The sequence below is a fragment of the Daktulosphaira vitifoliae genome, unplaced genomic scaffold (genome assembly GCF_025091365.1).
Source record: "Daktulosphaira vitifoliae isolate Bord-2020 unplaced genomic scaffold, ASM2509136v1 Scaffold_4, whole genome shotgun sequence".
Taxonomy (NCBI): Eukaryota; Metazoa; Arthropoda; class Insecta; order Hemiptera; family Phylloxeridae; genus Daktulosphaira; species Daktulosphaira vitifoliae.
The window spans coordinates 23,289,026-23,304,946 of record NW_026099575.1 but is presented as its reverse complement, the minus strand read 5'-3'; the positions used below and the strand labels follow the sequence as shown (position 1 = coordinate 23,304,946).

At 26.3% G+C, this 15,921-nt stretch overlaps 1 protein-coding gene across 2 annotated transcripts; it reads left to right on the top strand.

Annotated features, from left to right (window-relative positions):
- Window positions 1-783: 783 nt before the first annotated feature.
- LOC126904184 (echinoderm microtubule-associated protein-like CG42247) lies at window positions 784-15,690 on the top strand. Of its 2 annotated transcripts, XM_050682948.1 has the most exons (21): window positions 784-994; window positions 1,542-1,776; window positions 2,091-2,291; window positions 2,569-2,796; window positions 6,906-7,103; window positions 8,079-8,195; window positions 8,926-9,163; window positions 9,237-9,375; window positions 10,958-11,107; window positions 11,179-11,350; window positions 11,540-11,635; window positions 11,711-11,851; window positions 11,929-12,060; window positions 12,127-12,255; window positions 12,319-12,447; window positions 12,506-12,634; window positions 12,846-13,008; window positions 13,073-13,255; window positions 13,320-13,415; window positions 13,645-13,759; window positions 14,871-15,690. In XM_050682948.1, the coding sequence occupies exons 2-21, from the start codon at window positions 1,567-1,569 to the stop codon at window positions 15,022-15,024; spliced, it is 3,120 nt and encodes a 1,039-aa protein (XP_050538905.1). In that variant the 5' UTR covers window positions 784-994; window positions 1,542-1,566; the 3' UTR covers window positions 15,025-15,690. The 2 variants fall into 2 exon arrangements, with proteins under 2 accessions (XP_050538905.1, XP_050538906.1); XM_050682949.1 differs by lacking the exons at window positions 784-994; window positions 1,542-1,776; window positions 2,091-2,291; window positions 2,569-2,796 and adding an exon at window positions 6,136-6,315.
- The last annotated feature ends 231 nt before the right edge of the window (window positions 15,691-15,921 follow it).

Here is a 15,921-nt window from a genome sequence, read left to right as displayed (position 1 = left end):
TTTATTAAATTATGGTACAAAAGTCATACTTTAAACTCTTTTTCTTTCGTGGACAATAATTAAAAGAAATTATTTTATAATCTTAAATATATGTGAAACATAATTTCATGTTATAAAAAACAATAATTACAATAGTCCTTAAGGTCGACCCATTTGTACTTTGCTTGAGTCATCTTTACAAACTTCGAATTGAAGTTTTTAATTTAAGGCAAGTTGATGTAGTTTAGTTTTATACTGTAACACATTATATTTTATTTTATGGAAATTCCATAATGGAATTGTATCTTTTGAGTATATTTATGTACTTAATTTAAGAACATTATTAAGTTTTAAATAAAAATTATAAGTGCTATTATTAATTATTAATTTTCACATGATAGCATAAAAATGCCAATTATAGTTTCAAATACCTGGTTTATTTATTTAATAATTTTACACAGTAAGGAATACAAATTTCCAGTTTTATTTTTGGAAGTGTATATTAATAAGAATCAGAAATTTGTCTATATTCCACCTCAGTAATTTTTTCTTATTATTTAGCTACACTAACGGTGTAGTAATGTAGCATAATTTAAAAAATATATTTTCAATATAAACAAAAAATAATTCAGTCTCTTCAAATATTCGCATTAGGTAGATGACGTGTGCATGTTGATTAAGTGTGTTGCACACTATTGCCACTAAAACTACCCTTTATAAATATAATAGCCATACAATTGCTATAGAGCTTAAGGCGATGGTTGGTTAAGAATTGCGTGACCCACCGGTCAGTCAACAGTCGCCAGCCAGTAGCGCACGGGGTGTGCTTCTACAGCCTTCCAAACTCTAATAAGACTTTGACTACACATAGTGTCCGATTTAAGACGTAGACGTATTAATTTTTCTGTACAGATTTATTTTTTTTATGAATGTAGTGATTTCATTAAGGTTTCTTTATTAACTCACGTGTTATATAAAATAACAACTTAATTCAAAATGCTGAATCACTATTAAGGTATAGCATTGACTGATATCAATTATTTGATTTTACTATAAAAATCATTTATTAAAATAATATACATAAAATTAAAAACATCAAAAAATAGTAATATTATTAATGTTATTAATAATGATAAAAAATATAGTTTGTTAAATTTTGAGATGTGCTTGTTGCAGTATAAGCAATGATATATCTATTACCTAAATTAAAAAAAAATAAAACATATATCCGTGGTTATATAAAATGTGAAAAATATTAATTAATATATTTGTCAAAGATTTTTATGTAAAATTTTTCCTGTTATTGCTCTTTTATAAAATTAATGTATAAAATTTGCAGGTAATATATTATAATTAACGCTTACACTTAAATTCATAATTTTACAATTTATTTGTTTTTAAGGCCGATTGTTTTAAAATTTAGGATAATGTTAAGTGAATCAGGAATATCACTGTAAATTAATGTAAATTTATAATTATAAATACTGTAATTGAGCATAGAAAATTTTATTAGCGACTGTTAATTTATATTAAGTGTTGAAAATAGTATTATTATTTTATAGATAATTTGTTTGATGATCCTACAATATGTTAGCGCCGACGGTTATTGTTCAGTCGACATCTCGGCCCTCCAGTTCTATGGGAGAAAGAGATAGAGAACGAGAGCGAGAACCAATTATTTCTTCTGATCCCAGTGAAGAAAAACATGAACCTAATGTAAAGGAAATTGTAGCTCCAGTTCGTCCAAATGTTCCTCAACAAGAAAAATTTGAGAGTGAAGACGAAGAAGATCGAGAAGTAATTAGTTCCATTACAAATTCTTATTATAAATTTATATTTCAAAATGATTTAAAAGTAAATGGATAAGAATAATTTATTGTATTATTTTTTAATATTTTGTAATTAGTTAATTCAATAAATTTAAAAAATTATTTTAATTTAAACGATAGCTAGTTATAATTGTAGTAAACGATAAGAAAATGGTGATTATTAAATCTAATAACAAAGAAACTTGTTATTTAAGATGTTAATAAGTTCACTATATAATTAAAAAAGAAAAGTTGATTCGTTTATAAACTGCGTTAATAATAATTTTTTTATTTTATTTAAAGGTATCACAACACACACAGCAAATGGGTCGACTTGGCCCTGCAGGATATTGGCAAGGGGTACCAAGTAGCAGAGGAGCTAGTCCAGGTATGGACAATGGTAGTGAAACCTCTTCAGTAATGCCTGCTCCTGTTCCTGGCTTAGCGGCTTCTAGGATTTCTAAAGATAAATATAATCATCTCTCGTATTGGAAAGCTAGAAAGGTAAGTTTATTCCAAATGATATACAAAAGTATATTTATAGTTTGTTTAATGAGTTATTTTAACAATAAATATCTTTTTTAGTTTATCCATTTTTTTAACGCTATTATACTATGAATTATGTTCTCTATCAAGTTGAAAATTTAAACTAAAATATAAAACATATATAAATTAAAATATGTATTCAACATTGTAACAAATCAAATATTTTGAATGTGCTTAATATAAACTAAATGGATAAATATTCTTTGTTCTTAAACTATTATTTTATTATGTTTAGGTAACTTTTTATAAAAATGGTGATACATACTTTCCGGGATTAGAGTTACGGTTTCGACCTGGAAGAGATATAGGGAATTTGGAGGCATTATTTGATAAATTAACTAGTAGAATGGACTTGCCACGTGGTGCAAGGTACTTGTTTTCTATGGATGGCAGCAGGGTTATTAGTTTAGATCAGTTAGAAGATGATCAATCATATGTGGTTTCATCTTATAAAAATTTTAAGGTATTTTTATGATTGCTTTAAAAAATTTAAAGCTACATGATTAGAATTATTTATCTGATTGTGTTTAGAAGTAAAATAAAAATTGATTATCTACAAAAAGAAATATAATTTAACAAACTCAATTTGATGTGTTTATTTAAGTTTGATAAGTTAAGTTTTGCAAATTTGTTCAACTTTTTAAAGACTATAATGTTTACTGTTATAGTGGAACTCCGATTCGAGTTTTTTACATATTAGCATACCTAAATATGTAAAATAATATTGAAGACGAGTACTGTAGGAGATTTTTCCACGGAATTCAATCTATAAAAATTACATTTAAATTTAGTCGAATATACAACACTAAATTGGCGTGAGCTCCGATTATTTTTTTAAATAAAATATTTTAATACTTAGTTCGTAATACAATTTATGATATACTTACTATTTGATAATTACTTAAAGTATCGAGTTATTAGAAAAATATCACACAGTATGTGACTGTTTGAGCATTCATTATACTTTTTACTACTCATAATTAATTTTATTACTACTTCAAGTTTGACTATTAAGTTGTTGCATAGAGAGCGCCACGTTAACCGCGTAAAATTTAAAGTTGACTTAGTAAGTCATAATATTATATTTTTGTGACAATATCATTTACGTTATTCATAATTTTTTGTTTTTTTTTGTTTGGGTATTGATTCGAATCATAATAGATTAGTTCAGAAAATTAACATTTATTTATTTTTATTTTAACATTTAAAATTTTAATTTTACTTTACCAACTTTCCTACTATTTTAATTTTTACTTAAATATTCATAAAAATAATCAAAATAATACTAGATTAAACTATCATTTTTTAGAAAATTCGTACATTATTTCTGTAATTTATGATGAAACTTAAAAATTATTGGCACCTATAGTGGACAATTTATATTATACGTAATATTGTATGAGCATTGTCCAATTAAAATATTTCCTTTAAAAATATTTTAGTTACTCTTTAAGTATTTCTTAAGTACTTATTTTGATATTAGTTTTATATTTATAATCTAACTAAAGTTAGCGTTTGAACTCAAATTTATTTTTTGTGAGTGAGGTAAGTGTTATAAACAAATTTTCTAGCTTATTTCTCATTATAAAAAGAGGGGTTTTAACTTGTAAATATTTACTGGAAATAAATCTTTAACTATATTAATTTAAATAGTAGTTACACCTTTTTTACTATCCTAAGATTCAGCTTTGAATATGAGAAAAAAATGATATTGTTATTTAACATAAAAAGATATTATGTTTACATGGAGTTAAATGTGGATCAACGAATGATAAAATAAACTACACAATTAGTTACATTTAAATAATAAGTAATATATTCAGAGTCCCATTAAGGAAATGTACGACCCAGGGTACTAAATGCTGTCGCTCCAAACGACCATTTTATTTTGCTCGTTAAAAAAAATGTTCTCCATTTTTTATGCATCACTATATTTTTAAATTTGAATAAGCAAAAAAAAAGATCTTCAACTCTAATATTTATATTGCTTCAAATTTTAATTTATTTATTTTTCAATATGAACTTAATATCAATTAATGTGTATATTACCCATCATATTGCATTTTTGGATGTTGAAAAAAAATTATTTTAGATTAATACAGTACTAAGTATTAAATAAATGTTTATTTTCTTAAAAATGCTATTGTGGTATCATTTTAATGAGATTAAAAAGTTTTTTTTGAAGTTTTAAAACTTTTTGTTTATGAAAAAAGAACTTTTGGTTGTATTTTATGCTAAATAATTTTATGATTTGTACTTGAAATGTTTGAATACATTTAACTACTATTATTTAAAAAAAAAATATTATTATAGGTTATAAATGACATTTTTTAAAGTTTTTAAAATTATTCTATGTTCTATAAAATTATTTATTTTTTAGGAAAATCATAGGTATAAATTATTAAAAATTATACAGTAGTATATGTCACATAAATATTCAAAGGTTATTAACAACTACTTCCTAATCGTACAAACAAAACGTTTTTTTTTTTAGAAAAATAAACAATGTTAAGCATAATAATTGTAACTAAAGTATACGTATATTAAATATAATAGATTCAAAATATGACCTAAAAAAGTCAGTTTTGGCTGTTTAGATTTTTATTGCTTTATCGACACCACGATCTTAGTGTAAGAATTCTAACATTTCTTTAACTGATGTTTCCTTTTCAAACGTCATTGGAAAACCAATTGCTTAGCAATTTATAAAAAATTAAACCTTAAAATAATGGCCATCATTATTTAAACTTGGGTTAATTACTTTTGGTTCGTGCTTCACCGGACGCTTGTCGTAGAAAGTATAAAATATCAAAAGCCAACATTACTAGTGTGTGTTATAGTTACTTGTTAGTTCGTGTCGGTAGTCATTTCATAATGACCTTCGGATTAACTTTTATATTTTTGTAGGAGATGTCGGGTTTTTCATATAAACTTGTATTTATTATTATGAACTATGTGTTTGGGTGCGGTCAAGGACTTCCAATGGTTCCGGTTGACGGGACTTGGGTCAGATGATGTAAATAATGTTGTAACTCCAATCTAACACTCAGAATTGAAATATAAATTGTACTTAAATTGATAATCATTGTAACAAATAATAACTTAGATAGAGTTTCTTTTTTCCACTTGGTAATATTTAGTTAAAGAAAACTAAATTTACAACTTAAATTTAAAATAAATCACAAGTTAACACGCGTTCAGATCTCCGAAGTTCATTATATACTGTATTATGACTAGTTACACTTCACGTTTGAGTTGTCTTGTTTGAAGATATCATTTATGTCTCTATATCAAAGATTACAATGATTATAATTTTTTTAATGTAACAATTATGATATTTTAATAGTTATAGTTAAATAACGTTCTAAAAACATTATATTTTAACATCCTGGACGCTGTGAAACTGCTAGTCTGGAATGGTCTAATAGAGTTCACGACTTCCTGTCGTAAGGCGTAGTGATGTTAGCTCTTTAACACGCACCTTAAATGTGCAATATAACGCCGTTGCATGCCAAAATAGTTATAATAATTACTGCTATTGTTTTAAAAAGATAATAAGAGTAATAATATTACTATAATAAACGATTGCAACACAAAAGCTAAGGTTTGGGTGTTATAATGTGTTATTATTGTGGTCGTAAAATTTGCGAAGATGGTCAAGGGCTCCGTCTTGAAAATTTAGTCTTGTGGCTCTGAGTCGGACACCTAGTAGCCAGTAACCTTGAAATGAATAGTTCCGCTTTTTCGTATCACGTTCGTGAGCGTCAACGGTCCTTTGCCCTTTTGCAGTCGTCAACAAACTTTCGTAAAGACCACGAGCGTTGTGATGTTTATTTTAACTTGAACTTTTTTTTTTTTTTTTTAATACATTTATAATTTTATTAGAAACTATAAGTATACCGATTGCTTATAGTCGTACACCAATGGAATGGCAGCCGCGTTTTCCGTGTTACACACGTCCATCTCTACTAACGTTAAACAGGTACTGTAATATTTGGTGAATCATCAACCTATTTGCATTGGCGTAATTCTTCAATTAATATATTTAATTATATATATGAACTATTAAAAAAAATAAATAAATTGGTAAATAAAATTAATTATACACGTGACAAGTACTTTTGGTAGTAAGGTTGGGTATCAACTCTTCAAAAAGGTTAAATTAAATTAAAACAATAAATTGATGACTAGTTAAATTTTTGGGGAGTTTAACTTTAAATTTAACGAGTTTCTTTTTTAACTCGAATAATGTATTACTTTTCAAATATGTTACCACAATATAAAATTTAAGTTAAATTTTTTTTTAGATTCTTTTTATTTAACTAAGTTATAAAATATACATAAGGTAACTTATAACTTAAAGTAGTATTTCCAAAATTAATTAAGCCTAAAAAATTTAAAAAGGTGTGCCTTTGCTAGATAAATACATATTTAATGTTCTGTGTCGATATAAATCACTGAAGATTAATGTGGACACAATATCTTAATCTAATAACATTAATAATTTTTTCGAAAAGGTGCTCTATTTAATTGTTGTTTAATTTTTGAAAATTTTCTTTTAATAAATTTCAGAGCACAAGTTATGGTAAAAAGACTGGTGGTTGGAACTCGACGACCACGCCAGGTTGGTCAAGACAAGCTTCTCTGAGCAGAAAACCTTCAGTTATTGATACTAATGATTTAAGTACAGCGACTTCTGGACTAAACATATCAAAGACATCTACAACTAGAGTAATACGGATCATCAATAACTTTGATCACACTGTTCAGGTTATTAAAATATTTATATAAAATTTGTGTTGATAAACAGTAAATTGAACAACGTAAAATAATTGATAATTTTTAATTACACACAAATAAATGATAAAATAAATAATTTTAAAGATTTAAAAAATTAGCTATCAAAGACAATTTTATCTCTAGAAATAAAGATAGCAATTTAATTAAATATTATAAACTAATTATTTGGATAAATGTTACGAATGGGAATTGCATTTATAAGAGTATTTAATTAAAAATCATAATATATAATTATGAGTGAAATTTTTAGAAATATTTAAAATAAATTTGATCTTTTTTTTAGTTAAAGAGATAAAAAGCTTTAAACTTTCGAGATTTATTTGCTGTATAAAATTATTTACTTAAGTGTTTAAAAAATTGACTGGTTAATATTTTTGTATTCAATTTTTATAAATTTAACAGTTAATTATAAATATATTATTAATGGTTTTATTTAAATTTGATTAGATTATCAACAATTTCGGACATAATTTAGAAATAATGGACAACACATTGGGGGGTACGTTATTATATATATAATTAAGTATGTGACCTTGTGATATAATATTTGGTAAAAAATAAAAAATAAAGGGCCTTAAAATTAAACCCTGCATATTAAATAGGCTGCATACCAATAAGAAACCGTCGGCACGCATGTACCTGTTTTGCATACCTGGAGCGCCTGCAGTAATTTATATGATATTAAAAAATACTATATCGTGTAATACGTATTATAAGGGAGTAATATTTTTTTCTTATGTATAAAGATTTGTATAGAACCCAATAATTTAAATAACCTTTTTTTTTTAGTACTTTTCTATTCGTGTTATTAAGTAGTCATATAAAATAGTTTCTCTCAAATAAATTGAAATCATAGTTGAACGAGATTGGTTCAACTATTTAAGTGGAGACTTGGTGTCCACTTAAAGAATATTTTATAATGTTTTTTTAATTATTCATTTTTAGTGTCGTGTACTTCTAAATCTCAGAACGACTCAACCTTTCGAGGAAGTTATTGAAGATTTAGGGCAAGTTTTGAAAATGAATAACGCTAAACGCATGCTAACTGTATCCAACCAAGAGGTACTTTTATTTATACAAAATGATCGTTTTCGGGTAAAACACTTAATTCACTTAATTTCAATTAAAAAATTGTTTCAAATCTATAATAGTTTGCATCAACAATTCTTATCGTCATATCTGTTACTTATTACATTAAGAATAAAATATATTTTGTTAATTTTATACATTTTATTTAATGACAATAATAATTTATGACCTATTAAAATAGGTTGCCTCTAGTATTACGAAAATTAAATTAAAGATGAATTTTCATTTAAAAACCAAATCTTTAAACAATTTTAAAACGCAATCGGTAGATCGGNACATTTTATTTAATGACAATAATAATTTATGACCTATTAAAATAGGTTGCCTCTGGTATTACGAAAATTAAATTAAAGATGAATTTTCATTTAAAAACCAAATCTTTAAACAATTTTAAAACGCAATCGGTAGATCGGATAAAAAAATTATAAGATCGAAAACGTTTGGTATATTTTTTATATTATATCATCAAACGAAAAATATCCATTAAAAAAAATTAGAGTTTAGGTTTATATCACCGAAAGGATGAAAAAAGTGAGTTTACTCCATATTATTGTAGAATTTTTTAAATAACATTTTTCTTTACAAAAATGGAAAATATTTAAAAATTTTTGAGTAAATGAGTGTCTTATTCTTAACCAATGACTCTTTATTTTAAAATAAACATTATTTTTGAAATCTTACGTGTATATTTAATATTTTAAAGGTTCGGAGCTTCTCTCAATTAAGAAATGAGTACTCTGACGTTGATACATTTTACATAACATCTGAATCTCGATTGTTATCGCCACCTTTTAGAAGATCTCGTTCTAGAGGAGCTATAGCAGTTGAACCAATTATAGCAAACCCATCAAATAAAATGGATAGACAAAGAAGAGCTCGTAGTAAAAGTCGACCTCGAGCTTTGTATGCGGCCGATAGCGATATTGTTAAAGTTCCACCCGGTAATTTACAAAAAATATATAAAATTTATTAAATAAAAGGTGGAAATGAAAATAATTCGTCGGTATTTTTAAGATTACTCCGTTTTGGATGTAATGAAGGAGGATCCTATTCGTCTTCAAATAAGAGGCATGAGGAGAACTTATTTTCCGCCAATTGTACATCCACCAGCAGATGATTCACCGCCAGATAAAAGGCTAACTTTGAGTTGGGTGTATCCTTTTATATAAAATGACAGTACCATATTTGAATTAAATCGTGAATTATTGATACTTTTGTAATGAATTTTTTTAAATAGTAAAATAATTTAGTATCACAAAATAAAACTTTATTTTCTTCTTTATTTAAAATATTGTACTACAAATAATATAAATTAAAAAAATGAATAATATCTATACCTTTACAATATAATAGATGTATAATAATTACTAGATTCGAATTACGTCATCATCAGGTAAAACATATATAAAATATTCGAAAATCTTAATTAGTAAAGTAAAATTTTGTTAATAATATTGTTAAAAAGATAAAAATGATTGTAAATACATAGATAAACAAAACAATTTACTTAGAGTTTCTTAAAAATTGAAATAGAATATTATTTTTATTTTGTATAACATTACATTTATTTATATTTTATCTGATAAGTCGAGACTAGTAATTATTATACAATTTATTTCGTACAAGGCAGCTAGACCGTAGGACGGCAATTGTGCACCGCACTAGAATGCCCTTTTACCTTAAGTTTGTTTAGAATCGCTATTATTGAAGCGGGAAGGGGTCACCTGGAAGGATGACGGCTAACCACGCATCCAATAAGTAACGAGAATAGACAATAATTAAATAAAAAATAACCACTTATATTAGAAGTTCTGCAAAGAGTATCTTAAATTTAAGGGGTAACGGAGGGCCCTTAAATATTAATGGCCCGTGAAGCGGCATAAAACAAAATAATTAAACTCAATTAAAACATTAAAAAATAATATAAAACTCAGCTGAATAGATGAAATTGTTGAGTGTGATGAGTGGACTGTATGAGACCTTGTGGTAATGGTGTCGAACATCTGAGTATCATCAGTCAGAATGTAGATCCAGGCACGTAATGTCAGATGAAAACAGACGCTGGAAAAGCGACTACGGCAATGAAGTTATTTAGTGATGGCCAGGGCCCAATCACTGGTGGTGTGCAAGGACACGAGAACTTTGAGGGTATAATAGTATAATAAAGGGTATAATAAACAAATAATAAGAATAACGGGGTACAATGGCCGAACAATTTACCATTCAAGCGAAGGCGCTTGCTACTAAAAAAATGACACATAAAACAATTGACTTATAGACTGACGACGATGTACTGTACACGGATAACAATTGACACGGAGACCATTGATTTGCCGTACTGGGTGGGCAAGGGGATGAGAAAAGCAAAGACACTAGAGATTAGCTGTCACACGATATAATATAACTAACGGTGTTTGTGACAACTGGTCCACTAGGTCTTTGCTAAAGGCGTTCTCTACCAAACACAATTATTATATACTCAAGGTATAGCTGTTATTCATTTTTTCCAATTTATATTATTTGTAATATTTTATTTTAAGTAATTTATATCATTAACATTTTATCACTGATTTTGACTCAAATTATACATATTTGGCTCGTCATTACTTTTTTTAAGTCAAATAATATCTAATTTTAGACATATATGTGTATTGTTTACTTTTGTAATTTTTTTAATTATGTGTGTATGTTTACAACTTAAAAAAAAATATTCCTTAAGCTTTAATATATTATAGTTACGGTTATAGAGGTGTAGACGCTAAAAGAAATCTTTGGGTGTTGCCTACTGGAGAATTATTGTACTATGTGGCTGCAATTGCAGTTTTATACGATAGAGACGAAGATTCTCAAAGACATTATATTGGACACACAGAAGATATTCAATGGTAGTTGAAATAAATTTTGGAAGTTTTATTATTTTAAATTCTAAATGTTATTATTGTGGTTTGGTTATTAGTATGGATATTCATCCTTCAAAAGAAATGATAGCATCGGCTCAAAAAGGAGGGAAAACTCGTAAAACACAAGCCCACATACGAATATGGAGTCCAGAAACATTGTATACTTTATACATTGTCGGGAATGGAGAATTCGAAGAAGGCGTTAGCGCACTAGCATTTTCCCAACTTGTAAGTATGTGCTGTCAAAAATTTTACAGTAATAACTAACTTTCTTTTTAATGTAAAATGATAAAAAATGTCAATAGAAATTTAGCGATAATATATTTTTTGACATGAACTTGTGTTCATTAGTATGACTTTTATATCGAATTAATAAAAAATTAAGTGAATAACGTATTTTATTTGTACATTTTTTAGACGGGTGGAAACTACTTACTAGCTGTTGACTGTGGTCGAGAAAAAATGTTGTCTGTATGGCAATGGCAATGGGGTCATCTGCTTGGAAAAGTTGCGGTTGGTTTCAGTATTTTTTAAATTTATTCTTAAATTGTTCGATTATTTGTAAAAATGAATTGTTTAAAATTATAGACAATGCAAACAGAGGATGTCTTGGGTGCTGCTTTTCATCCATTAGATGATAATTTAATGATAACACACGGAAAAGGTCACTTGACATTTTGGACCAGGCGAAAGGATGGATTTTTTGAAAAAATCGATATCATAAAAGCAGTAATTTACTAGAATAGTCAAATCATTTAAAATAAGGTACAATACATTCTAAAAATATAATTACACTTGCTTTATAGCCATCAAGGACCATTATCACTAGTTTACAATTTGAACAAGAAGGAGATGTCATTACAGCCGATGGCGATGGGTTTATTACAGTCTATTCTGTAGACAGTGATGGTGCCTACTATGTTAGAATGGAGTTTGAAGTACATATTTCTTATATCAAATAAACTTTCAAAATACTTAAATAAAAAGTTCGTTTTATTTTTCAGGCTCACAATAAAGGTATAAATGCTTTAATAATGTTACCAGAAGGAACTTTGTTGTCTGGAGGCGATAAGGACCGAAAAATTATTGCTTGGGACTCTTTACAAAACTATAATAAAATTACTGAAACAAAAGTATAGATAAATGTTAAAATTTATATAATATTTGATCACTAAAATCAATTTGTTTTAAATTAGCTTGCTGAAATATTTGGTGGAGTAAGAAGCTTGTGTCCCCAACGTCCGGGAAGAAATGATGGTAATATTTATGTAGGAACAATTAAAAATAACGTTCTAGAAGGGTCTATGCAAAGGAGATTTAATAGAGTAAAATTAATTAAAAACATTTTAATTATGAAAAATTATAATTGTTAATTTTGTGTAGATTATTTTTGGACATAATAAACAATTATTGGGCTTAGCAGCTCATCCAGACGACGATCTTTTTGCCACTGCCGGTTGTGATAAAAATATAGCTTTATGGAAAAGACATGCTTTGTTGTGGAGTACTCAGGTAACTATAACATTTTAATAATATGCAATTGATTGCGTATTATAGAGTTAATCTTATTAAATTATAATTAGTTTTTCATTAAATATTGTAAAATATAGTAAATATATTAGAATAGTCAGTCATTACTAATTTATAAATATTGATTGATTGCTCTATAATTATTTAATTTTGTGTACCTAATAGCAATTTTATACAATATCGTTTTGTTTAGTTAACATATGAATGCGTGTCGCTCACTTTTCATCCATTTGGGGCTGCTCTTGTAGTTGGTTCGGTTGAAGGATATTTAATAATATTAAATGTCGAATCAGGAGCAGTAGTTTCCAGTGTTAGAGTTTGTGGTTCTGCTTTAACATGCATGGGATTTAATCCAGGTTATTAAAACATAGTTACGACGATTCACCTGTAGATATATGTTTAATTATGAAATTATTTCAGCTGGTGATACTGTAGCAGTCGGGTCACAAAATGGTAGCTTATACTTGTATAGAGTGAGTAGAGACGGTCTCACTTTCAAAAAATCTAATAAAATTAGAGGACTTCAACCACTCGCACACTTAGATTGGAGTACAGATGGTCAATACATACAGAGTGTAACCGCTGAGTATGACCTTGTATATTGTAAGAAAAATTAAAAATAAAATTTGATAGTCTTTAAAATACATAAAAATTTTAAAAATTTTAGGGGATGTCAAAGGAATGATACAAGAAAAAAGTGCACCGGCTATGAAAGATGTTAAATGGTATACATACAGCGCTCCTGTCGGATATTTAATTTCAGGTATAAATTCAATTAAAAAATAATTTTTAATTATTTGTCGAGAATATAATTTGATTATTAATATTGGGAAAAATAGCAATATTATTTTATTAGCTTGGAAAACATTTTGAGGTATTTGGTTATAACTTCTTAATCGTTATTATTTTACTTTTTAAAATAATAATTTGTATTGTACAGTAAACCACTTGAAACTAAATTCTTAATTTTAATTTTTCATTCATTATTTTAGGAATTTGGCACAACAGATTTTACCCAACAACGTCATTAATAAGCACTGCCAATAGATCAGCTGCTCATGATCTTTTTGTAACTGGTGATACAGATGGATATTTAAGATTATTCAGGTAAAATTTAAATAATATCTTGAGGAATGAGGAATAATTTTTTTGAACAATTTCTATAAATTAAATCAAATTATATTAATAGACACTAATGAAATTTTATTTCTATTCTAATATCTAATAAACATTAGAACAAAAATAGTCTGTTACAAGTTTAATTTAGGCTAAAAAATAACATAATACTTCTAAATGTGTCTAATTTAGCAATTCGATTGCTACAAATCATTTAAAATCTATAAAAATCAAAAAAATTATTTTCTCTATCTATTTTTAAAAAATATTCCATAGGTGTAAACTTCTATTTTTTAGCGGAATAAATATTGACATTTATGTTTTCAGGTTAGGAAAATTTTTTTTGAATCAAGTTTTCATTTAATATACTAATTTGGTATATAAAACTATACAGTAAAAACCTTCCTAAGAATTATTTATTTATTTAAGGATATGACAGTTAAAAATAAAATAAAATATATGATAGTCTCTAATATTCTTCGCTAAAAAATGTTTTCTCTATCTAACAATTAAGACTACAAAGCAAAAGAATTTTGGTTTTTAGTATTTTTACTTATATTTAGTAGATTAGTTCATCTATATCAAGGTATTTTAGTATACGTTCAAAAATTCATTTCAGAAAATGAAAATATTTCGAGATTGCCTATGAATACACAATCAAACTTATTATTTGATTTAAAAAAAAATTTAAAAACCGAAATTAACTGAAAAAATATATATTGGTTGATTGCAGTTTTTAAACTTTATGTCAAATTTCCAGGTCTGGTTTAGGCTTAAAAAGTAAATTTGTAATACTTACGTTTTCTACTATTATTGAAAAAAATCTTGACGAAAACAACAAAATCAATGCACTTCAAAAAGTGTATTTTAACATAAAACAATATTTCTTATTATATTAACAAGATTTTATAGAAATTGATCAATTATTGATAAATTTTTCATTTTCCAACAAAAAATGTGTAAATAACTATGGTATTATAAACAAAACAAAAAAATTGTTTTTTGGATAATGTTAGGTTTTTTGGGTTTTTCCAGTGAAACATTTAATCTAAAATTCTGTATAAATTATTCTAAAACAAAATAAAATTTATTATATGTTTAGATATCCATGCATTCAAAATAAATCTGAATACAACGAAGAAAAAGTTTACAGCGGTCAAATATCTTGTGTAAGATTTTTATACAACGATCGGAATGTAGTAACAGTCGGTGGAATAGACGCATCTCTTATGTTGTGGGACGTAGTGGAGGATTGATATTTTTATAGTTCCAAAATACTTTTTAAAAAATTTTAATGTTTCATTATTTTGAATCTTGCACAAATGATATTTATTTGAATAATTTTTTACAATCTTGTTTTTAATGGACGTTTATAGATAGAAATATTATGACTTACCAGCATTTTAAAACCTGCCTATTATATAACATCGTCTATAATATAATTTTACATAGAAAACGTTTCAGGTTATCTTGGGACACATTAAGAGTATTATATGTGACGAAGTCAAACACCACTTTTATTCTGATTATTCTTGTTATGTATTATTCTATTCTTTTAAAAATCACTGCTTACCTTTTAGTGATTTTATTTAAATTATGTTAAAATCTTATCGATAAAGCAATTACATAATTTTTATTTAGCATGTGGATGAGTCTTAGAGAAATGTAAATCGTTAACCAAAAACAAAAATAAAACCTTTTATATTTTGACCCAGCGTTACCTAATATCCAATAAACTGTATTGGCAACTATAAAAGCTCATTTTAGTGATCAGAAAATTATATACTTCCTATAATATTGCCACGTTTTTATTAAAATTATTTACTATTACACTAACTGGTATTTTTATCATGTCAGTTGATGTTTAAATTTGTAATTTTTTAATAGTATTAGTTGTAAAAGTAAATAAATTTAACAATTTATTTGCATGTATTTTTATCTTTTTGTGATAATAGCCTATTAATTGTACTTAGATGGAAATAAATAATATTATATAGATTAGATAAAATTTATCAATATTTAAAATATGTTCAAATAATGATACAAAAAAAACATTTTATTTTTGATCAGATACGAAAGTTTACTTTGAGTTTAACATATCGATGTATAGAATGAAAATTTTCTCTTAAAATAAACTGCTTATTCATTTACAA